The sequence below is a fragment of the Jaculus jaculus genome, chromosome 7 (genome assembly GCF_020740685.1).
Source record: "Jaculus jaculus isolate mJacJac1 chromosome 7, mJacJac1.mat.Y.cur, whole genome shotgun sequence".
Classification (NCBI taxonomy): Eukaryota; Metazoa; Chordata; class Mammalia; order Rodentia; family Dipodidae; genus Jaculus; species Jaculus jaculus.
This window is the reverse complement of record NC_059108.1, coordinates 154,111,238-154,135,994: the sequence shown is the minus strand read 5'-3', so window position 1 is coordinate 154,135,994 and position 24,757 is coordinate 154,111,238. Positions and strand designations below refer to the sequence as shown.

The window sequence follows — 24,757 nt, the reverse complement described above, 5'->3', positions numbered from 1 at the left end:
AGATAGAGAGAGAATGGATATGTCAAGGCCTCCAGGTGTTGCAAACAAACTCCAGACAAATGTGCCACCTGTGCATTTGGCTTACGTGGGTCCTGGGGAGTTGAACCTGTGTCCTTTGGCTTTGCAGGCAAGCACCTTAACCGGTAAGCCATCTCTCCAGCCCATAAGTGAAATTTTTTTAAAATGCAAAACAATGACAATGGGACAGTGAGCTAGAAAGATGGCTCCGCAGTTAAAGGCACTTGTCTGCAAAGCCTGCCAGCCTGGGCTCTTTCCCAAGGACCTACATAAACCCAGATGCCCAAAACAGAATAAAAAGAAAAGGGGACAGCGAATGAGTCAGGTAGTGATTTGCTGTCCCCAGTTGCTGGTGCAAAGACTACTTCAGAGTGAGCAGGTTCTCAGAGAAGCAAGGCCCCTTCCGGAGATGGATGTGAGGGCTCCAGCACCCCTGAGTGCCCCCACCCTCCGCCTCCCCAGGTACCTCTGGTACTCCTGGAGAGCGGCCACCACACTGTCAGCGAGGGGCTGGAGGTCAGGAAAGGTGACGAGTTCTTTCAGCTGGGCCTGTAGCCGGTCTGCACGGGGCTCCTTCGCGGCCAGCGCCGCCCGCGTGGCCTGCAGGACGTGACACACACGGGAGGTGGGTGAGTGTCTCGGGGGCTGGGAGCTGCTGACTGGCCAGGTCTGGACTGGGGGCCCCACCCTGGGCTCAGCCCCTGCTGTCCACCTGGAACTCGGCCTTTCATGTCGCAGGGCTTCAGCTTTGCTCTGAAGTGTCACCTGCCTCACATTAGGCCTGGGGCGAGCGCTCCCTTCATGTCGCTGTGCCCAGTCCCTCGGATGCAGCCTTCTCTCGTGGTCCGGGGACACCGGAACTTCAAGCTTGAATGCAACCTGCCCCTGCTCGCCCATGCTCAGTACAAGTGTGCGTTCTCGCGCTGCTTCCTATGGGGCACCAAGCACTGTGGGACAAAACACCCGGCCCAAAGCAGCTGAGGTCGGGGAAGGCTTCACGGTCTCGAGAGGAAGCTTCGTGTGGCAGGGGACACCATGGCACAAGCAGAGGCTGGGCATCACCTCTGCCACAGCAGGTGGACAACAGCAGCAGGAGAATGAGCTGAGCTCTGACAAGGGGAGCCGACTATAACACCCTAAATCTCACCTCCCCCAACTACACACCTCCTCCAGCAAGCCTCCACCCAAATCGCCACCAGCTACGGACCGAGCATTCAGAACACGTGAGTTTATGGGGCACATGTGATTCAAGCCACTACACACAGGCTCTGCAGAAGAGCCTGGACATCTACTCCCGACTTTCCGTAGCTGTGTGACTTGAGATAAAGACCTGCCCCTCTCCCACCAGTGGCACAGAGCAGCGGGCACTGACCAGGCACCAGAGCAGGGCGCAAGGGGGCAGAGGTACCCCACCCAGCCTCCTCTCTCTTTGGGTCAGTGTTGGGCTCTACTTGGGTTCAGGACAGCTCCAACAAGGCTATCTGGATGCCCCATGGGCAGGGGCCAGTGACCCATGGAGCAAAGTCCAAGGAAGAAAGCTCAGAGCTGGGGGGGGGGCAGTGTATCTCAGAGGTACAGTGGCTGCTTAGCAGGTATAACGGCCTAGGTCTGATCCCCCAGCTCTGTAAAAATAACTGAAAAATAGAACTAAGAAGAAAGCTCTTTCTGAGGGAATGTGGGTATGTAGATCACTGGTTAGGAAGTAGGATTCATATTAAAAACCAATACTTTTAAAGCACTGACTTTGTGTCAGATGCCGAGCACTTTTTTCCCCCTATTCACACCCAACTGAGGCCAAAACAATTCTCCCACAGCCGTGCATATGGCAAGGAGAAGATCTACCTCTGCAAGCTGGTGTCATGAACCCCACCCTTGACCACCGCACCACACGCCCCACTCTGCAAGGCAGGTGACCCTCAAAGAGACACAGAACCCTTTGTCGAAGGATGCCCAGCAGGTGGTCCGGCCTCCTGGGAGAATGAATGAAAAAAGTCCAATGGGAGGCAGAGGTAGGAGGATCGCTGTGAGTTCCAGGCCACCCAGAGAATATGTAGTGAATTGCAGGTCAGCCTGGACTCGAGCAAGACCCTACTTTAGGAAAAGAGAGAAAGGGAAAAAAGCTTAATGATCACATGTTCTGTTTCCCTTGTGAGAAGAGTTTTACAAATCAACAAAGATTAAATAGGATACAGTAACTCACAACACTGGTGTAATGGAAGGGAGACCTGGGCGAGTTTTCTTGTGTGTGTGTGTGTGTGTGTGTGTGTGTGTGTGTGTGTGTACGTACAGATGTGCACACTCCACAAGAATGAGTACAGAAGCCAGGGGAGAATTTCAGCACACTTTTCTTAATGTTCATCTGCGTATTTTCTTGAGGCAGGGTCTCTATCCCACTCAACTGTGGATCATGAGCCCCTTCACTCGGTGTGGACTAGGGTTACAGATGTGCATGGTCATGCCCAGCTTTAAAAAATATTATATATATATATATATATATATATATATTTATTTCTGTGTGTGTGTGGAGAGAAAGAGAGATAGAGAGAGAATGGACACACCAGGGCCTCCAGACACTGCAAATAAAATCCAAAGATATGTGCCACCTTGTGGTTTATGTGGGTCCTGGGGAATCAAACCTGGGTCCTTTGGCTTTGCAGGCAAGTGCCTTAACTGTTAAGCTATCTTCCCAGCCCCCCAGCTTTTATTTTCACTTGGGTTCTGAGGAGTTAAACTCAGTGGTCTCTAGCCCAAGAAGCCCCCATGCCTAACATCAAGCACCCAACCACCGAGCCGCCCCCCTGGCCCAACTTTTCTTTCAGGTATTTCTTTTGATGGCTTTTTTCATGAGGTGCCGGGGGATGGAGCCCAGAGCTTCGTGTGTGCTAGACATTCTCCTCAGTGTTCGACTGCTGAGCCCCAGCTACAGACATTTCACTTAATGGAACCACAATATTATCAATAAATAAAGTCAGGGGTTGCAGTAAGTTGTTGATTTCTTATATAAAATCTCTGTCCATGCTGGGCGTGGTGGCGCACGCCTTTAATCCTCACTCAGGAGGCAGAGGTAGGAGGATCACCGTGAGTTCGAGGCCACCCTGAGACTCCATAGTGAATTCCAGGCCAGCCTGGACCAGAGTGGGACCCTATGTCGAAAAACTAAAGAAAACCTCTCTGTCCACAGTCAAGCCGCCTGCCGTGGACGAGGCCCCTCAGGGCCTCAGGTGGTGCTGGCAGGAGGTGCTGTGGGCCTTTAGGAGGAGGGGCCCAGGGAGGAGGCCTCAGGTTTGGGGAACCTGCCTGTCTTTATCCTCTGACTCCCTGTTTCTAAACTCATGAAGTGAGTGGTTTGCTCCGCTGTGTACTCTTGCCATGACATGCTGGCCCTGCCATGGGTCCAAAGAGATGGGGCCACTGTGGCGTGGGCAGCACGCTCCAGAACTGTGAGACCAAAGAACCTTCGTTCCTCATAAGCTAGTTGCCTTGGGCCTGGTGTTACAGTGACATGAGAATGACCAGGACTTACTGAGTGAACAGGAGAGGCTGTTCTCTGATCGGCAGTCAAGCCTGGGTCTGGAGCCCACCTGCCTTCCCTACGTAAATCTTCTCACTCAGCCGCCTCAGACTCCACCCTGTGCTCGCCTCTCGTCACCTCTCCTCCACATCCAACCTCCCTGTTCTTTGCCCGGGACAGCCAGCATTCATCCCACCACTCATTCAGGCCACCACTGGGGAAGGGAAGGGCTTCCAGGCTTAAGTCCGGCTACCCTGTGTTCCTCTATTCTTATTTATTTGCCAGCTAACTATGCGACCCCAGGGGCAGTGGTGGGGTGGGGGTGGGGGGGTCTCTCCAGGCCTCAGTTTCCTCATCTGAAAAATAAGGATAAAAGCCAGGCATGGTGGCGCACGCCTTTAATCCCAGCACTCAGGAGGCTGAGGTAGGAGAATCGCTGTGAGTTTGAGGCCAGCCTGAGACTCCATAGTGAATTCCAGGTCAGCCTGGGCTAAAGCAAGACCCTACCTCAGGGAATAAAAAATGAAAAATAAGGGGGCTGGAGAGATGGCTTAGCAGTTAAGGCGTTTGTCTATAATGTCAAAGGACCTTGGTTTGATTCCCCTGGACCTACATAAGCCAAATGCACAAGGAGGTGCATGCGTTTGGACTTCGTTTGCAGTGGCTGGAGGCCCTGGCACGCCCATTCTCTTTCTGCCTCGTTCTCTCTCTCTCTCAAATAAATAAATAAAAACAAAGTTTTAAAAAATAGAGATAAATAACCTACCTTGTCTACCTCCCCTTCAGGGAACTTAGGTACCACAGGTCCAGGAAAACCAGACGAAGGGTGCTTACTCCCTGACCTAGCACGACTCTCCCGAGCGCTGCTTACCGAGTGCAGCCTCCACTGGGCAACCAGCTCATCCTCCGTTGTCGCCCCCGCCGTGGGCTCCAGGCCCTCCCGGGCTAGTCTCTGAAGGCCCTTCCGGAACTCTCCAAGCTCGGCCTCCAGCCGCTGGATCTGCTGCTCACAGGCCCCCTTGGACTGCAGCAGGTCTTGCAGCCGCCCCTCCTCCTCCTCCCAGAGGAGCCGCAGCTTCTCCAGAACCTTCCGCATCTCCTCCAGTTCATCAGAGATCTTCTCGGCGCCCAAAGGAGAGGTGTTCCGAATGACGCCCGTGGCCTGCTCCTCCAGCCTCTTCAGAGACTCCTCACCCCTGGGAAAATCCTTGGCGATGTCCTGACCAGGCCAGGGTGACGGGGAAGCAAAAGAAGGCAAGTGTTTTCTGGGCTGCTCAAAGCAGACGTGTGGCCATCCGCAGGGTGGGCTGTCTGCCTTAGGGACCGTGGACTTGGGACATGATCCCTGTATTCCCTGCCAGGTCCTTTCCCTGCTGTTTGGTTACATCAAGGAGAATGTCTCTGTCCTTAGCATTTTCGGGCATTCACAAATGCTCCTTTTAAACAAACTGGTTTGCAGCCACAACAGGCAAAACTATGAGACCATGTAGACCCCAGTGGCATTATCTGGTCTCATTGTATTTACTCACATCTGATACTTATAAATGGCAGTGGATTTTCCTTTTACGTCTGTGATTTAAGTTTCATTTTCTTTTTCAAGTGTGTGAATGTGTTCATATGGGTGAGTGTGCATGAAGAGACCAGGGGACAGCCTGGGGGTCATTTCTTAGGAACACTGGCCATCTTGTTCTAACAGCGTGTCTTGTTGGCCTGGAGCTCACCATAGGCTAGACAAGCCCCAAGGATCCTCTCCTCCCGTCTCCCCAGCACTCAGGATGCGAGCAAAGAGCCCTGCACCTGGCATTTTTACTTGGGTTCTGGGGATGACACTCAGGTGCTCATGAGGCAATGCTCGACCAACGGATCTGTCACCCCAGACAGTCTCATCTTCCTTCTTTCTTTCTTTCCTTCCTTCCTTCCTTCCTTCCTTCCTTCCTTCCTTCCTTCCTTCCTTCCTTCCTTCCTTCCTCCCTCCCTCCCTCCCTCCCCCTTTCTTATCTTTCTTTTTTTCTTTTGAGACACAATATCACGATATAAACCAGGCTGGCTTCAAAGCTATGACCCTGCAGCCTCAGCTTCCCAAATGCCCACCATGCTTCACTCTAAGTCATTTCCCTAACTCCAGTGCATACGTTTCTTCAAAGGTGAGTTGATTAAAAAACACATAGGAAGGAAACAGTTTGGGTGCCAATTTTAAGAAGCGGCTCCCTGGAAATTCAGGCTGTGTTTATGAATGTGCCCGTGCCTCAGAGAAATGTGGATTTAAATTAACTTACGTAAAATACAAGTCTTGAAACAAATGGTTGTTTACTTTTATGCTATTTCAGAATTGAAGAATCTTTTCTGAACATAAACTTTGACTATTTAAAAAGAAAAAAAAGAAGTGCCTCTTGACATGCGAGATAATGGCCTCACTCTGGCCCTCAGGAGTCACCAGCCCCTCCGAGGCCCCACAGCCTCGGTGGAAACTGCTGTGGAGCCAATTTCTCCCTATGTCCGCGCAGGGCTCTGCACCCTGGGCATGACTGACACCGGGCTGGATGACTCTTCCTGGGAATCTGTGCTGTGTGCCATGAAGGTCTGTGTCTCACGTGGCACCTCACATTGTCCGCACGTGCAGTGTGAGGGTGCTCCCTCGGTGGGACCCTGGGACTCCCCCCCAGCACAGCCCCCCTGCGCACATGGCACAGCGTACCTACACGCACACGCATGCGCGCGCGCGTGCACACACACACACACACACACACACACACACACACACGTGCGCGCGCACATACCTGCATCGCAGAGAGGCGGAGCTTCGTGCTGAGCGTGCTGCCCCGCCCCAGGCAGCTGTGCACCTTCTCCACCACCGCCTTCAGCCACAGCTGGAACTCATCCACACCTGCCTGGTACTGCTCATGTTCCTGGGCCACCTGGGCCAGCAGGTTCACCCGGTCCTGTAGGTAGAATCACCCACCATGAAGGCTGGCAGTCCAGCTGGGAGCCAGCTGCCTGTAGAAGGGGCCTTTCGAGGCAAGAAAACCCCTAGCCTGCCTGGGGATGGACATCCATACGGACGTGTGTGTGTGAGTGTGTGTGTGTGTGTGTGTGTGTGTATGTCAAGGACGACAGCGACAGAATCAGGCCCTGGTCTTTCTACTCAGCACGCCTCCGGGAGACCTGGCTCTGACGATCCACACACACCAGCACAGGGCCCAGCCCTACAGTTAGTGCTGTTTCCAGGACTAGAACTTGGCTAGGCCGTGGGGCCAGCAGAGCTGACCACCAGCCCCACCTTCCCTCTCTGAAGCGCTGCCCCTACCCTGAACCAGCGGGCTTCCCAGGGCGTTCCCATGACACTGAGATGCAACTCCACCACCACCTACTGGGGCAACCAAGAGCTTCCTACAGATGAGGCTGCCCCTTAGGCCATCTCCCAGCATCCAGCTCAGGGCCGGCTTGTGTGTGCTTCCCGTCAGAAGTCCTCCACTGGGCAGAGAGCTCTGGAAACCTGCCCCGTGACTGTGTACACTCCCGCACCCCACCTTAAGTTTCTCCTCATCAAGTCTCCATGCCTAGTTCATTTAACCAACTGCAACAAGCCAGAGAACATCTCCCCATTTTATTATTTATTTATTTATTTATTTGGTTTTGTTTTTTCAAGGTAGTCTTGCTATAGCCCAGCTGGCCTGGAGTTCACTCAAGGTGGCCTTGAACTCACGGCGATCTGCGCCATCACACCCGGCCTATCTCCCCATCTTAGAGATGGAGGAACCAAGGCTTATAAAGACTCAGACTATGGAGGGAAGAGGTGAGAAGTCTCTCAAAACAAGGACTGGGGCTGGAGGGATGGCTTAGCAGTTGCTTACAAAACCAAAGGACCCAGGTTCAATTCCCCAGGACCCATGTTAGCCAGATGCACAAAGGGACACATGTGTCTGGAGTTCATTTGCAGTGACTGGAAGCCCTGCTGTGCTCATTCTCACTCTCGTGTGCTCTCTCCCTCTCTCTCTCTGGCTCTAATAAATAAATAAATAATAAATTAATTAATTATTAAAAAAAACAAGGACCACCTACACCTGAAAGTAGACCCTAGGCATTTGAATCTACGGCCCAGGCAGGTGCCAAGCCCTTCTTCCCTGAATAGTTTCCACGTCCTGTGGGATAATTTGTATCCTTAGGACCCTCCCAGGATGTCCTCCACCCAGACAAGGTTCACTGTGAGCGAGGCTGAGGTTGATGGTGACTGACGGGGGTGGGGGGAGCCCTCCCAGGAACGAGCAGTGGGCCGCCCTGCGTGTGTGAGCAGTGAGGTGCCGGTGAGATCCAGAGCAAATAAACGTCTCTGTGATAAGGAGCAGGCGCTGGCAAAGAGGGGTGGCTGGCAGGAATCCAGAGGAGAGGCGAGCCAGGCACAGCCATCACAAAGCCCAGCCCAGCCACCAGCGTGGGAGGATGACCGCGGTGACGAATGGGAGATCACTCCGCCTTCTCATTAAACCAAACAATTAAACCATCTGTGGCAAGCAGAGTTGTCTGCAATGTCAAAATCCAAGCAATTAACAGGGCAGTCTGGATTTATGTCCCTGCAAAGGGCTTCAGGAAGGCTCCAGCCCAGGGCGAGACGCCAGAGGCTCCTTCTCTGATGAGGGAGAGGGAGGGAGGGAGGATCCTGCTGTTTGCCTCCACCTCAGAAAACGGAAGCAATGGATCTGAACCAGACCAACCAGATGCTCCAGGCACCAGCCTGCCTGCCCACATCTTCCTTTAGGTAGGTAGCTCTGGCTGGACATATGCCCTTGCCTCAGCCTGAGGCTCTCTCCCTTCAAAGGCCATTGCACATCCCCCACCAACATGGGAGGCTTTATACATGTCTATGAAAATCGACTTGCGGGGGTGGAGAGATGGGTTAGTGGTTAAAGTGCATGGCTGTGAAGCCTAAGGACCCAGGTTTGATTCTCCAGGTCTCCCGTAAGCCAGGTGCACATGATGGCACATGCATCTGGAGTTTGTTTGCAATGGCTAGAGGCCCTGACATGCCCATTCTCACTCTCTCCTTCTGTCTTTTTCTCTCTCCCTCTCTGTCTGTAATAAATAAATAAATAAAAATGAAACCTTTAAAAAAAGAAAAGAAAAGAAAATCGGGACTCGCTTGGCAGATGAGGCAGGGCCTGCTGGACCATGGTTACACAGGGGCTCACACTGGTGAGGCAGAGGTGCCCACGCAGAAGCAGAGGTGTGAGACGGGAAGATACCAAGGCTGACCCTTGCCCTGTCCTGGGGAACAAACATCCACGTGGAGAGAGCTGGCTGAGAAGCAGCATCCATCACTCTCTGCTTCATGTGAGCTGAACGTGACCAGCTGCCTGGAGCTCCTGCCGCCATGCCTTTCGGGCCACGACAGCTTGTGACCTAGACTGTGGCTGAAATAACTCCTTCACCTGATGTTTGTCAGGTGATCTGTCTAAACAACGAGCCTGTGGCATCACTTGGAGTCGTACTTTAGCAAACCCACTTGCTTCAGGAACCCCCAGTGCACTGGCCCAGAAGTGGGAGTCACAAAAGTGAATTCCCAAGGGCACCTGGTTGAGGAAAGCTGGGCCAAAGGCAGGTTCCAGCCATGGGGACACCAACGGAATCCTGTCGGGACTGAGCTCAGCTGGAGCCCCGAGGGACCCCAGAAGCAGCGCACCAGGGTGGGGGACAGAGCAAGCACAGTGCCGCCCGCAAAAGCTTTGAGGGGGGGAGTTCTGACAGCGATGGGGAGATGCATGTGCTCACAGCAAACCCAAGTGTGATCTGGGTCTGGGAAGTGTGCAGATCTAAAGGCACAAAGGGCTTTTTTGGGGGGGCAGGGTGGGAGGGGGAGAACAGGTAGAGCCAGGTGTGGTGATGCATGTCTTTAATTCCAGCACTCTGAAGGCAGAGGGAGGAGGAGCAAAGTCAAGGCCTCTCTGAGACTACTTAGTGAATTCCAGGCCAGTCTTGGCTAGAGCAAGACCCTACCTCGAAAACAAACAAACAAACAAACAAACAAAAACCAGGTACAGAGACTAAAGAATAACAAAAACTAAGTATAATTTCTAAAAAATAATAATTCAACAAAGAGTTTCAAAACCGAGGGCAGGCTAAGGGGAGGGAACGGAGGAGAATGGGACTGGGATGCGTGAGAGAGCAATGGAGGGTGGAGGGGATGAGGAGAGGGAGGATGGAGAGCGGAGCAAAGGGGAAGGGAGGATGGAGAGCGGAGCAAAGGAGAAGGGAGGACAGAAGGAAGTCGCTGGAGGAATGAGACTTCAGGCCATGCGTGGACTCATGTGTTAAGCGTCCACATATTAGTAAGTCCCGAGCAATGCTGGGTGGATGGACGATGGCGGGTGGGTGGGTGGATGGTGAAAGGAAGGACAGACTGGCGGACGGGTAAACAGATGGTGGGTGGGTGAACAAGCGGCCGGAGACGGAGAGGGCAGTGACGCATGCTGGGGGAGGTGGGGTGGGCAGGTGGGTGGGTGGGCGGATGGGTGGTCAGTGCCTGAACAGGAGATCGGCTACTAGAGCGGGGTGCAGACAGGTGTGTGAACACCTGACCAGGAAAGACGGCTGGCGGGGAGGTTAATGAATGAGGTTGGTGAGCGGGAACGGGAGGCGAGAGGAGGGCAGCACACAGAAGCGGGCAGGATGGGTGAAGTGTGAGTGGCGAGGTGGGCAGGTGATGGGTGGCTAGTGAGAGGGTGGAGGGATGGCTGGGCCATGAAAGGGCACAGGGGTGCTGGCGAGGCAGCTGGGTGGGTAAGTAGGTGGGGGGTGGAGACCTCACCTGGGCTCTGGCCTTCACGGTGTCATACTCCGCCTTCATCCTCTTCTGGGCGTCTTCGTCCACACTGGGGTCCCCGATCCTGTTGAACAGGGAGGCGGCCTCCTCCAGCAGCCGGTCCACGAGCACGGCCTGGTTGTGGGCATTGTGCAGCAGCACCTGGGCGTGGCTCAGCTGCCACTGCTTCTCCTTCAGGCCCAGCTGCAGCTCCACGCGGGGCTCCAATGTGACCATCATCTTCTGGAACCAGCGGTAAAACTCGTCGCGGGCCAGCAGGTACTCTCTCCAGTGCAGCCACACCCATTCGATGCGGCTGTGGACACAAGTCAAGGGGCCATGAGGGGCCGTCCCTGGGGCCTCAGCACAGAGACTCCAGTGCTGACCCCTCCCAGATACGGAGCGCTATGTGAACACAATGCTCCTCTCTGTACCTAGAGTCACCAGGGAGGTGGCCTACACTCCAGATTCCAGACTTCCTTCATTCTTACAGGAGAAGACCTCCTATCCTATAAATAAGCTTGAAGGTCGGGCGTGGTGGCGTATGCCTTTAAACCCAGCACTTGGGAGGCAGAAGTAGGTGGATCACAAGAGTTCGAGGCCACCCTGAGACTACATGGTGAATTCCACGTCAACCTGAGCTAGAGTGAGACCTACCTCAAACAACAATAACAACAAAAGCTTGAAGGTGAAGCCAAACCCACATGTGTGATGTACCTTGAGCCAAATGAGCGGGGACATGCAGCTTGGGTGGCCCTAGTGCCACCATACAGATCCCCCGGCCACTCCTCTCAGGTCGCAGGCCCTTACCAAATGGCCAGGCTAGCAGTTGGGAGGAGACTGGTCCCTGGGGCCATACCTAATGTTGGACAAAACACAACTGGCCAGGCGTGGTGGCGCATGCCTTTAATCCCAGCACTTGGGAGGCAGAGGTAGGGGGATTGCTGTGAGTTTGAGGCCACCCTGAGATGACAGAGTGAATTCCAGGTCAGCCTGGGCTAGAGTGAGACCCTACCTCAAAAAAAAAAAAAAAAGCCTACAATTATCTGCAGGCTGGTTAGTGGCTGCCTTCCTTGTAGGAGGACTGGAGGCCTGTGTGAGGATTCCAGGGTACCTTGAACTCCCAGGGAACCCACACTTCCCCCATCTCTAATATGGAGATGGCTCTCCTCTCCAGCCAGCGTCAAGATACTTTGTGCGGAATTTCGCGTGGGACGGTTTGGAAGACGGCCAACTGCGCGGTCGTCCCTCTCCCTCATCCACTGCACCGTGAGGGCGGAGTCAGCCCCTGCCTCCTGTGGGCCTCTGTCCTGGTGTTCACTGGCCCCTTCCACCCTTGTGACTACTTTCACAGGGCACCGGGCTGCCCACATTGACCGGAGGAAGCACCTGAGGCTCAAAGATGTCAGGTCACTTTCTCAAAGTCCTACAGGAAGGAACCAACTGGACAAGAATCAACACCAGGTAGTGACCTTGGGATGACTCAGAAGGCACCATGGCACTGAGAAGAAGTGACCGGAGTGCGCAGCACTGAAACAACATGTCCATCACACCTTCCATGGCTCAGGGTCCACTGTGGAAGAGGTGGCGGAAAGAATGCAAGAGCCAGAGGAAGGGTAGCACTCCTTACAAAATGGCCTGGATATCCATGACCTCACAGTGCCTGACACTACCTTCACAAGACCATCATAACAGGAGGAAAAGATGATGACATCAAAATAAAAGAGAGACTGAAAGGGGGAGGGGATATGATGGAGAGTAGAGTTGCAAAAGGGAAGTGGGGGGAGGGAGGGAATTACCATGGGATATTGTTTACAGTTATGGAAGTTGTCAATTAAATAAAAAAGAAGAGCCGGGCGTGGTGGCGCACGTCTTTAATCCCAGCACTCGGGAGGCAGAGGTAGGAGGATTGCTATGAGTTCAAGGCCACCTTGAGACTACATAGTGAATTCCAGGTCAGCCTGGACCAGAGTGAGACCTTACCTCGAAAAACAAAAAAAAAAAAGAATCAATGCCAAGCCTGTGAGAGCCTGGGTCTCCCCTGCGGCTCCTCGCCCAGCCTGGCTCCGTGGTCCAGGTAGGCATTTGGCTCAGGCACTGAAGAGCCAAGCCTTCTTATGCCAGGGCCACTCTGCTGGAGGAGACATGCATGAGCAGTCCGTTGTGATGGCTGGCAAGGAAGGATGGTTCCCAGGGGCGACAGTCATCACTAACTACAGTGTAATTAGAAAGAGGCAAGTGGTGCTGGCCTGAATCCCAAGAGGACATCGGGACTCCTAGGACTGAATAGCCGTCCCTCAGGCAAGGGGCCCAGGGCAGCACGGTGATGCACAGAGAGGGTCCATGGCAGCTGAGGACACAGGTCTCCCTAGATCCCTTGACCTGCCGTCCTACCTGTGGCAGTGGGTCATGTAAGTGACTGTCTCTTCCCACTGGGCTTTGATATCCCGCAGCTGGGCCAGGATCTCTGGCTTCTGGTCCTCGCGGCAAGCTGCCAGGAGGGCCTCAGCTGCCCGCAGCACCAGGTCCACCTTCACGTGCCCCTCTGGCTCCAGCTGGCAGATTTTCTGTGGACACAAAAGCCGTTTTTCTGGGTCAGGCAAAATGCCAACAGGTACAGCCCATGTCTGGCACCAAGAGCAGCGACTTGGAGGCCAAAGAAGCTGGTGCTGAAAGGTCCAGCAGCTCCTCAGCTGTGACCTTCAGCAAGTCACTAAGGGCTCCAAGGAGAGAGGCGAAGCCTTGGAGGTTGGGTCTGCCCTTGATCCCTGGACCATGGCTTAATCTCTCCTTGGACTCAGCTTTCACGTTCATTGTAAAGTGGCATAAATGATCAACTTCTTGGATTTTAGTCAGGATAAAAAGGAGAAATGAGGCCGGGCATGGTGGCACATGCCTTTAATCCCAGCACTCGGGAGGCAGAGGTAGGAGGATCACCATGAGTTCAAGGCCACTCTGAGACTACAGAGTGAATTCCAGGTCAGCCTGGGCTAGAGCAAGACCCTACCTTGAAAAAAACAAAATAAAAATAAAAATAAAAGAAAGAAAAGAAGAAGAGGAGGAGGAGGAGGCTGGAGAGATAGCTTCTCAGTTAAGGCGTTTGCCTGTGAAGCCTAAGGACCCAGATTCAACTCCCCAGTACCCAGGTGATCCAGACGCACACCACAGCACATGCATCTGGAGTTCATTTGCAGTGGCTGGAGGGCCAGGGGTGCCCACTCTCTCTGTCTCTATCTGCCTCTTTCTCTCTCTCATCCTCTCGCATAAATAAACAAACAAACAAACAAATAAAGAGGAAATGGGGCTGAAGAGATAGCTCAGCAGTTAAGGTGCTTGCCTGTAAAACTTAAGGACAGGGGTTTGATTCCCGACCCACGTAAAGCCACATGCACAAGGTGGTGCATGAGTCTGGAGTTTGTTTGCAATGGCTGGAGGCCCTGGTGAGCCCTTCTCTCTATATATATATATCTGCCTCTTTTTTTTTTTTTTTAAAGATTTTTCTTTATTTGAGGCAGAGAAAAGGAGAGAGGGGGAGAGAGAGAGAGATAGAGAATGGGTGCACCAGGGCTTCCAGCCACACGTGTAACCATATGCATCTGGCTTACGTGGGACCTGGAAAATCAAACCTGGATCCTTAGATTTCACAGACAAATGCCTTAGCCACTAAGCCATCTCTCCAGCCCCATCTGCCTCTTTCTCTCTCTCTCTCTCTCAAATAAATTTAAAAAAAATTAAAGAAAGAGGAAATGTGCACCACGGTGCACACGTCCATGAGGGAACGTGCTCAGGTCTGCTGTAAGGATCCAGGAAGCCACTGCGCTGCCAAGGCTCCAGAATCAGCCCTCTGTGTTGTACTTGGCACCTGGGCTCTGCTCCCGCCAGTGAGGGTCACTCTACACAGCTTTGTTCCCAAGAGACACCGGTCCTCCAATGGGTGATTTCCTCAAGGACACCCCAAGGGCTTGCCAAAGTTCCCTGAGAGCCTACAGAGACCCATAATGCTCCCATCTGATGGCCAAGGTCCCGCCTGGCCCTCGCTCCTCCTTGTTCTGCTCTCACAGGCACACCCCACATCTTTCTTTAGTCACACCTTTCTTTAATCACACCTTTCTTTAATCTCATCTTGGCACCAGTTTCATAAAGGACAAGCACGAGCTGCGGCAGGCAGCACATCTCTAATTAACCTCAGCCATTGTCATTAATTGTGACTATGCCAGCTCATTGGCGTAAGGTTGCCTGCAGTCAGGTGGCTGGCCCAACTCCAAGGCCACTCCCTGCTCTGGTGTGACCTCTGCCACTTGAAGTTGGTTCTCGAGGCCTATGGAGGGCGAAGCATAACAGGTATGTCACTCAGGGCTAAAGTTAGCGCACAGCCTGGCCCACGCTCTGTGCCTGCTACCACTAATTGTCCATTTCCTGCAGACGGTATGAACCTCTTTATTTTTGCATGTGTGTACAAGCATTCGTCTGTGAGTGGAGGGCTGGAGAGATGGCTTAGCGGTTAAGGCACTTGCCAGCAAAGCCAAAGGACCCAGGTTCAATTCCCCAATATACACATAAAGCCAGATACACAAGGTGGCGCATGTGTCTGGAGTTTGCAGCAGCTAGGGCCTTGGCAAGCCCATTCTCTCTCTCCCCAATAAGGAAAAAAAGAAAAGAAGGGAGGGAGGAAGGGAGGGGCAGAGGGAGGGAGGAAGGAAAACATTGGTGGGGGGCACGTATACATGTGCATGATAAAGCCAGAGGACAACCTCGGGGGCAGCCCTCAGGAAGGGTGTCCACCTTCTTTGAGAGGGTCTCTCATGAGCCTGGAGCTCACCAGATAGGCTGGCCTGGCCAGTAACCCCAAGGATCCTGGTCTCCACCTCCTCCGTGCTGGGATTAGTCACACACACGTACCATGTGGGGGCTGGGGACTGAACTCAGATCTTCGTGTGTGCGAGACAAACACTTTCCCAACCGAGCCACCTCCCCAGCCCTGAATCTAACTATCTATTTATTCATTTCTCCTTTACTATTACTTCTTACTTACTCAGTAAACCTCAAGTCCCCAGGGGCTGACAGGCAGTTTGTCACTCGTGTCCCAGCAGCCTGGCTGTCCCTGATCCTTCTTTGCATGGAGTAAGGAAGGGCTCCTGGTAGGTAGGTGTGGGACTCTGACACCTGTGTGACCTCAAGCAGCTCATTCGACTATTCAGTTCCCCTTTTTCTTCCAGCGACAATTCCTGCATGGTCCACCTGGTGGGACTATTTTTGTGGGTGTGTAAGTGTGTGTGTGGGGGGGGGCTGGTGGACGTGTGCATGCAGTTAGGAGCATGTCCTCTTCTTCCTTTAAGACGGGGTCTTTCTTGGTGCTTTGCCACTGTGTGCAGCAGACTGGCTGGCCCGTAGGCTTCCAGATTTTCCCAGCACTACTTCCCACCGCTGTCAGTGCACTGGGATTACAGACACAAGCGTCTTGGCATCTGGCTTTATGTGAGAGCTGGGAACTCAAACCATGGTTGGCAGGCTTCCAAGCAAACACCTTAACCTCTGAGCCATCTCCCCAGCCCTTCTCTTCTGCATGTCATGTTGGTAAGACATGGAGGAAGTCCTCCCTCAACATATGCACATGGGTGATGGTCCGAATCCTTCAACTGCCCAGATGGTGGTGGCCAGGGAGCGTGCCAGTGGAGATGGTAACAAAAGGCCTTCCCGCCCTCCTACATCATGACACTGAACTAAAGGAGACCCCCCCCACCGGTCCTGGTGCCTCTGTGTGCACACAGATTGGGGAGCAGGCAGAGTGAAGACTGAGGAAGTCCTCCAAGAGACAGAAGAGGGTGTGTGTGTGAGAGAGAGAGAGACGGAGATGCTCAGACACAGGTGTTCAGACTGATGGCCCTTGTGTGCAAGCGTGCAGAGGCCAGAGAGGATGTCAGGTGTCCTCCTCTGTCACTCTTCTGTCTTATTTCCTTGAGGCAGGACCTCTTACTGAACCTGGAACTCCTCGTTTTGTCCCAATGATCTTCCTATCTCCACCCCCCTCAGTGCCTTTTTTCCGTGTGAGAGAGGACTGGCAGCCACTTTAATAGCCCTCCAGACCCAGGTACCACCATGTGTGCCGCGCCCCTGCTGCCCACAGTCCAGCACACCACCTAGATGGATGGCCCAGGTGAGCTGACCCGGGGATCCACGCTCCAAATCTACAAACCGATCAGGTTTTCGCCTTGCATATAGAAGCTCTGGTCTTCCTGTCTTGCTTTTTTCTCTCTGTGGGGTTCTTCTGGACTCCCCACCCATCCGGGCTAGAGGGAGGGGAGAGCATAACACTGCATCTTGGGCTGGGGGAACTCTTCTGCTTGCCTCTGCTTTGTAGCTTTGGATAACTTTTCACTTTGATTACACACACGACTTTCCTCTGGATTTTGAATCTACCACGTGTGTATTTCCCTTACACCCCAGATCTACCACGTGGGTGCTCCCACTAACCCCAGGCCCGCTACCTGTGTCATTTCTTTAAACTTGGGGTGACCATGAGCGTAACTCTCTTCATTACTCATTTCTCCTCTGAATTTCTTGGTCTCTGCTTTGATAATTTTTCTCTTATTCTTCCTTGAGCCTCACCATTTGTCCTCTCAACTTCCCTTCACAGGAAAGCACATGGCAGATGCCATGGTTGCTCCTTCTAAGTCTCCCTGCATAGACACCTAAGTTCTGTCTTCCACCTGCTTGCGGCTCTAATCCCTAATCTCTCCTGGAAAGCCTCAGTTTCTCTTAAATGGGCCTTACCAACTCCCTTCCGGGTGCCTGTGGCTCTACACCAGTCTTTCTCTAAAGCCCTCAATTTTTATTAAAAGGTATCTTATAAGTTATACAGTGTTTTCCACAGGAGAGTGTGTTTCCTACTTCCCACATGTTTAGGACTCTGCTCGAGCCTCCCTTCCTAGATCCCATTCTCCTTTAAAATAAACCCCACAATTTGTGATTTCTCCCTAAATAAACTTAGCAACTTATAATTTATCCTTCTTGAATACATCTTTATCAATTCTTTGTTAAAGGTAGGAATGAACCCAAACTTGGGGTTCATAAATGTGGAGGAACCCTCCTGAACCCCAAATTCCATGTCACTTTGGACACCACCTCTTTTTTTCTGGTAACACCAATTTTTGAAAAGATTTGTTTTTATTCATTTGTTTATTAGAGACAGAAGGAGAGAGAAAGAGAGAGTAAGAATGGACATGCCAGGGCCTCTATCCACTGCAAACGAACTCCAGACACATGCATCACCATGTGCATCTGGCTTATATGTGTCCTGGAGAATCGAACCCAGGTCCTTAGGCTTCGCAGGCATGTGCCATAAGCCATCTCTCTAGCCATGTTTTAGTTTTTCGAGGTAGGGTCTTGCTGTAGTCCAGGCTAACCTGGAATTCACTATGGAGTCTCAGGGTGGTCTCAAACTCACTCCACTCCTCCAACCTCTGCCTCCCTAGTGCTGGGACTAAAGGCGTGCACCACCACACCCAGCAAGAAAAATATTTTTAAAAAATTATTTGCATGTGTGTGTGTCTCTTGTAGCTGAAAATGAACACCCATCATTTGTGCCATGTTTTGTGGCTGGCATATGGGTGGTTTGCAAATTGAACACAGCTGGGCAGGCTTTCACAAGCAAGCACCTTTAACTGCTGAGCCATCTTCTCAGGCCCTATCTCTTTGGATGCTGGCCAAAATCCTAAGCATGTTTGGCTCTGGAATTCTCTGAAGACTGTGTCCTCTTTCCGACATTCTTGCTGACCTCTACTGCGGACCCTCACTCAGAAGGTCTGGTTCTCTTTCCTCTTCACCACCCCCTTCCTCCCACTAGCTGCCAGCGGACGAGATGGACAGCTTGTCCGCCCTGTTGCTGGTATCTCTAAGTGTAATAAAATGATCCTCAAGCTCCCTTCTGTCCATTAAAAAAAAAAATTGTTGGGCTGGAGAGATGGCTTAGTGGTTAAGGTGTTTACCTGTGAAGCCAAAGGACCCAGGTTCAATTCCCCAGGACCCACATAAGCCACATGCACAAGGGGCACATGAGTCTGGAGTTCATTTGCAGTGGCTGGAGGCCCTGGAGTGCCCATTCTCTCTCTGTCTCTCTTCTCTCCATCTCTCTCTGCTTGCAAATAAATAAATAAAATTAAACAAAAAAATATTTTGTAAAAATTTGTTAACCAGTGAGTCCAAAATGTCATTAAGTGAATCCATATTCATAGGCATCAAGGCACTGGCTTTTCTGGTTACTGCTATACAGATGACGTTTCTGCCTTATGCCAAGAGGGTGACAGAAGCTGAACCTTGATGCTGGAGAAGATCAGAGTCCTCCTGTCACTGAGCATAGCCCCCTACTCACCCCACTGAGGGCAGACCTGTAGAGCCTTGGTTACAAGGGGGCAGGAGAGGATTGGGGGGGTCACCTGCATGCACAATGTCCTAGCTGGGAGGGGAGGACCAGAGAACAGGCTCTGTCACTCACTCCCAAAGACTGCACCAGAGGAATATTATACAGGGAATATTCCCAGAAATATTACACAGGGAATATTCCCAGAAATTCAAAACATCAGGCCTTGACCTAACCGCCCCCCCCCCATCAGCATCCACATTTAACAAGATGGTCAGGGCATCTATGCACAGGAAAGTTTCTCTAACCCACCCCCGCCATCTGACAGATGGGAAACCTGAAGTGAGAGGAACAAGGCCAAGACCACAGAGCCACGCCGGCAAGCCTCTGCTTACCTCCGTCTCTCGGAGCCTGGCCTCCAGGGCCGCTCGGGGCCCCTGGGTGTTGTCATTGAGCTGCAGCCGTTCCTGCACGGCCTTCATCCACGCCTGGGCGTCTTCCACACTCCTGTTGAAGTCCTCCTGGGGTTGCTGCGTCATGGCTCCTGTGGGAGCTAGGAAGGACCGCACCTGGTCAGGGGCTGCAGAAAGGCTCCAGGCAGCGCCCACACCATACCAGCACCCATATCACTGCTCCTCAGCTAGTAAACTTGATAAACTCAAAGCATCAAGGACTGGAAACTGGGAGGAAGCAGGTCTGTCTGTCTGTTTCTGCTGCCAGGAACACCAGGTTGGCAGAGATGCCCCTTGGCATATGGCCTCCCTGCTCCCTTCTCCAAAGTGGGTACAAGTTGGCTTCTGCCTGTGTGCTCAGGATGAAGGACATCCAAAGAGGATCTCAGAGCCCATAGTGAGGCATGCTGTGACCCAAAATGAATGGGTAAGAGGCCTCAAGCTGGGGAACAGAGCCTTCAGCACTGGCTGAACCCATCTGAGCCCAAGTTGACCCCAGATAAACAGGGTGGGGCAGGCGTGTTGTCCCTTCCTCACACAGCGGGGTCGGCAGCAGAACCTGCTCACAGCCATGCACAGGGCTTCTCACAGCCACGGCATCCACTGACTCAGTACTTTGGATGAAGCCCTTCTGCTTCTTGGGTGGCACATGCCCACAGGCACAGGTCACCCGCCATGCTGACGCCTTTGGCTGTGCCCAGCCTTACCCTGCATGGTAGATGCACAGTCTTGGATTTTTCTCTTGCAACTTTCTGAGAACTCCATAAAGACCCAGGTAGCACTCTTTTGTATTGCTGTTCCAGGTGTGGGCTGGCAGCAATAGCCTGCTTTGGATTAAGGTTATTTTCATGTGGATTCCCAGCAAAGGAATTGGGTATGGTTTATCTACCAGTCTCCCATGATGCCTTGCAAAGTAAGCCCAATGTTGCTAGATGAAGTTGCCCAGAATGGGTGTACAGTCTAGCACACCAAAAACAAACAAAGAAAACACCTCCTCACAACTTTATTTCATTACAGTGAGTTACATCTGCACCCATGCTGTTTAAAACACAGATGGGGGGGGGGCTTGAGAGATGGCTTAGCAGTTAAGGCACATGCCTGCAAAGCTTAAGAACCCAGGTCCAACATAAGCCAGATACACATGGTGGCACATACATCTGGAGTTCGTTTGCAGTGGCTAGAGGTCCTGGCATGCTCATTCTCTCCCCCCACCGTCTCTAATAAATAAATAACAAAAATAAAATCTTTTAAAAATACAGATGGGGGCTCGAGAGATGGTTCAGTGGCTAAGGCGTTTGCCTTTGAAGCCTAACGATCCAAGTTTGATTCCCCAGTACCCACTGTAAGCCAGATGCATGAGGTGGCACATGTATATGGAGTTTGTTTACAATAGCAGGAGGCCCTGGTGTGCCCAATCTCTCTCTCTATGCCTGGCATGGTTGCACATGCCTTTACTTCTAGCACTCAGGAGGCTGAGGTAAGAGGAGCACTGTGAGTTTGAGGCCAGCTTAAGACTGCATAATGAATTCCAGGTCAGCCTGCACTAGAGCAAGACCCTGCCTCGAAAATAAAATACAGATAGGGCATAGGACATGAAAAGGGGAGTGTAAGCCTATGTGGGGGTGAGGGGGAGAAAGAAGATGCAATATACCTTTTCTCATATGTGGAATCTCGATTTAATCATAGCATACAGGGAAGGAGCGGAGGGACAATCTGGGGAAGGAGACTAGTGAGGGGGAAGGAAGGAGTGGAGATCAGTAGGAGGTAAATATGAGCAAAGTACAATGTCATAATTAAATCCATTATTATGCATGCTAACTAAAAAAAAAAATTAAAAACACGGCCTGGCACGGTGGCTCGTGCCCATCCTCCCAGTGGTAGATGACTGGGCGAGCGTCAGGCTTGGAGGACACTGAGAGTCAGGCCCAAACTCCTGCAATGGCTGCTTCATAGGAGTTAAATATACCATGACAGGGCTGGAGAGACGGCTTATGGGTTAAGGCATTTGCCTACAAAGCCTAAAGACCCAGGTTCAACTCCTCAGATCCCAGGTAAGCCAGGTATACATGGGGGTGCATGCGTCTGCTGTTCGTTTAAGGTAGGCACCCATTCTCAATATCTCTTCTCTCTCTCTCCCTCCCTCCCTATCGCTTAACAAATAAATACAACTTTAAAAAAAATATATCATGAGATTGAGTCCTAGGGAATCGAACCTGGGTCCTTCAGCTTTGCAGGCAAGCACCTTAACCACTAAGCCATCCCTCCAGCCCTAATAATTTCATTTTTAATGTTTTATATATTCTGGATCTTCCTTTTGTTTTATTTTTTAATTTTTTATTGACCGCTTACATAATTATAGGCAATACACCATAAAAAATCATGAGATTATGGTTCCCTCTCTTAAGAGTTAATCTAATTAAGGCTGTAGAGGTCACTTGGCCAAGAGACCACCCCTCAACTATAGACAAGCTGAAGAAGGACACTTATCCCCTTAATGAGATAACTTTTTACGTCCACTGAAGCCACTCCCTGGGTGCAGCTGCTCTCAGACTCTTGTTGCTGAGCCCAGTGTGTTGGGGGGCACTCATTTAACCCCAGCTTGAGGCCAACCTAGAACTACAGTGATATCTTACCTTGAAAAAAACCATGGGGCTGGAGAGATGGCTTAGCGGTTAAGCACTTGCCTGTGAAGCCTACGGACCCCGGTTCGAGGCTCGGTTCCCCAGGTCCCACGTTAGCCAGATGCACAAGGGGGCGCACGCGTCTGGAGTTCGTTTGCAGAGGCTGGAAGCCCTGGCGCGCCCATTCTCTCTCTCTCCCTCTATCTGTCTTTCTTTCTGTGTCTGTCGCTCTCAAATAAATAAATAAAAAATAAAATAATATTTAAAGAAAAAAACCAAAGCAAAAAAAAAAGCCTAACTTCCTTTTTCCCTTCCTTTTTCTCTTCTGTGGATACCGGCTAAGACCCTCAGCACACTTGCCAGATGCTCTGGGGTTTTTCTAGCTCCTTCTCAATACCTTCCCTTTGCCTTATTCACACCTCGTCATCCGTGGGCCTGACATTTTGCTGGCAATTGCGAGACAAAGACCACTGGACAGTATGAGTATCTCCAACACTAACACTAGGGAGACTGAGGCAGGAGGATCATTGTGAGCTTGGTTGAGACCAGCCTGGGTTGGGACTAGAGAGAGAGATCCTGCCTAAGCAACAGAGAAAAACTACCCCTCCCACAATGACTGATTTCTGCTCTCACAGCTCATAACCACATGCCATGGTGAGTACCAGAAATCCCGCTGAAGAGTGGAGTGGAGTTGGGGGCAGGGAGGAGGGGAAGGATGGTTACCAACGCTTGACGGATCCACAAAAAGTTTCAATTTAATAAAAAAAAAATACTAGAATCAACCTACAAACCCAGCAATAAGGGATTGCAGTCTATTACAGGACACTTGCCCTTGAGGGCCTGAAGCAGCTAACAAATAACCGTGACAAGAGCTTATAAGATATAATACCAAAATGTGTCACAAATTATATATTTGATGGACATAGCTCTGCACCTAATTAAAATAGGAACAATAAAAATACACTAAACTGGGGCTGGAGAGATGGTTCAGCAATTAAGGGAGCTTGTTTGTAAAGCCTAGTGGCCCCGGTTCCATTCCCCAGTACCCACATAAACCCAGATGCACCAAGTGGTACATGCATCTGGAGTTCACTTGCAGTAGCAAGAGGCCCTAAGCTCATAGAAAAGGGTTGGCAGTCTGGCATTGGCAGGGTGCACGTGACCGAATGGGAGCTAGGAGCGTGCACAGAAGTGGCCTAGCCTAGTCTCTGCCAGGGCTAAATGTTCACTAAGTGATTTGAAGCTTTCTCTGACCCCAGCACAGGGTGAGTCACTATGGCCTCTGTGACTAGTGGGATTACCAATGAAGTTCTCTACATTTCCTCCCCCTTCCTTTTAAGGGTTTTCAAGGTAGGGTCCCTCTCTAGCTCACACTGACCTGGAACTCACTATGCAGTCTCAGGCTGGCCTTGAACTCACAGAGATCCTCCTGTCTCTGACTCCTGAGTGTTGGGATTAAAAGCATGCGCCACCACCCCTGGACCCTCTTCTTTTTAGTTTCAGGCACTTTGTGAAATTTTTCAGAAAGAGCCGTTACTCTGCTCTTATATAAGCACCTCTTTTGAACGTTGGCTGAATTGCTCAACAAGCTTTGTTTGGGGAACTGGCTGTAACCCCAGCGGCACTGGGCAGAGGAATTAGTGGAAGACAAAGAGACTGACCAGAAATATGCCAGGGCAAAGGACATGGGCAGGCGGACTTGGGGGGTGGGATGCTTAGAGTGGGCTGTACCCAGTCAGAGTTCAGCCTCCAAGTTGTTTCTCTCTCAGAGCTGTTTTGACTTTTCTAGCAACTTAAGACACACCCACAGCCACTCCCTGTCTCTGAAGGCAGCCTTTGAAAAACTTGGCCCCTACGCAGGCTGTCCACTGTAGGCTCCAAACAGCTTATGCAGTATGTGTCTCCTTCCAAAAGTTCTTTTGTTTTTCAAAAGAGAGTAACGCAGGGACAGAAAAGGATCCTGGGAACCCTGGCTGACAGGGAAGTGGCTCTGATCACCAAAGGCAGCGAGCGGTAAGTGCCCACAGAGGGAGGCACGCTGACTTGGTGACCCACAGGCACACTGCAAGGTGTGTAGGCTGGGGCTCAGCCAGACCTCTGAGCTGCTGGCATTGTTCCGGGAATCTACGTCTCTTGATCAAAACATCCTGTGGCCATTCAGTGCCCACTTGATGCTACAGCCACAGCGGCAAATCAGCTGGCACTGGTCCTTTCCCGAAGCAGCGCTCAGGATGGACAGCTGCCTAGGGAGCACACAGATGAGCCCCAGACCAGGGTGGGGTGCTCTTAACTTCTCCTGTGACGCCCTTCTCAGAGTAAAGGCTTTAAATACCAAGGATAAACTGCAAAGAATTCAAGGAAGCTGATCCCACATACTAAAAGTCAAATTCATAAGGCACACATATGCATGCACATGCGCACACACGCGCGCACGCACACACACACGTGCACTACTTTGTTAACACGTAAATCACAAGATCTGCCCATGGATCTCTCACAACTGCTGTAACTTTGAAACAGTGTTAAACAAAAAACAACACTTCAAGACATGTGTGACAGCTGCAAGAGAACCTAAAAATACACGTGTCGAGGGGCCAGGCCCCCGCTGCGAATACCAGAGGAGCTCTGCCTCGCCTCCTGTGCGGCCGAAGGAAACGCCGTCAGCAGAGCTCAGTGGCACCAAGGGTGGGGTGAGTTTCCGACCCGAGCTCAGGGGACCCTGAGTTAGTTCTCTCGGGGGACTCTGACAGTACAAGGCAAGAGTCAGGCTCGAAGCCTTCATCAGCTAACGGGAAGAGCGTGGCCTGGCGAGCGAGTGTGAATTGGCAGATAAAGGCTGCAGAAGAGAGTACATCAGTCAAGCGCTTGCCACAGAAGCACAGGACCTGAGTTCAGATCCCGACACCTACATAAAAATGGTGGGTGGGCATGGCAGCCTGCCAGCGATCCCAGCACTCAGCGGAGGCAGAGACGGATCCCTCAGGCAAGCTGACTAGCTAGTCCCAC

General features: G+C 51.8%; 1 protein-coding gene across 3 annotated transcripts in view; it reads right to left on the bottom strand.

Moving 5' to 3' along the window:
• The window catches only part of Syne3 (spectrin repeat containing nuclear envelope family member 3), an 86,406-nt gene that overhangs the window by 27,166 nt on the left and 34,483 nt on the right, over window positions 1-24,757 (bottom strand). For 2 of the 3 annotated variants that reach the window (XM_045155130.1, XM_045155131.1), the window contains exons 2-7: window positions 19,074-19,231; window positions 12,717-12,889; window positions 10,329-10,638; window positions 6,307-6,468; window positions 4,401-4,748; window positions 485-618 (exon numbers count right to left, since the gene is read on the bottom strand). In XM_045155130.1, the coding sequence (XP_045011065.1) occupies window positions 485-618; window positions 4,401-4,748; window positions 6,307-6,468; window positions 10,329-10,638; window positions 12,717-12,889; window positions 19,074-19,217 (1,271 nt within the window). In that variant the 5' untranslated portion in view covers window positions 19,218-19,231. Of the gene's footprint in view, window positions 1-484; window positions 619-4,400; window positions 4,749-6,306; window positions 6,469-10,328; window positions 10,639-12,716; window positions 12,890-19,073; window positions 19,232-24,757 lie in introns of those variants that run through there. The other variant, XM_004665611.2, reaches the window with a different exon arrangement.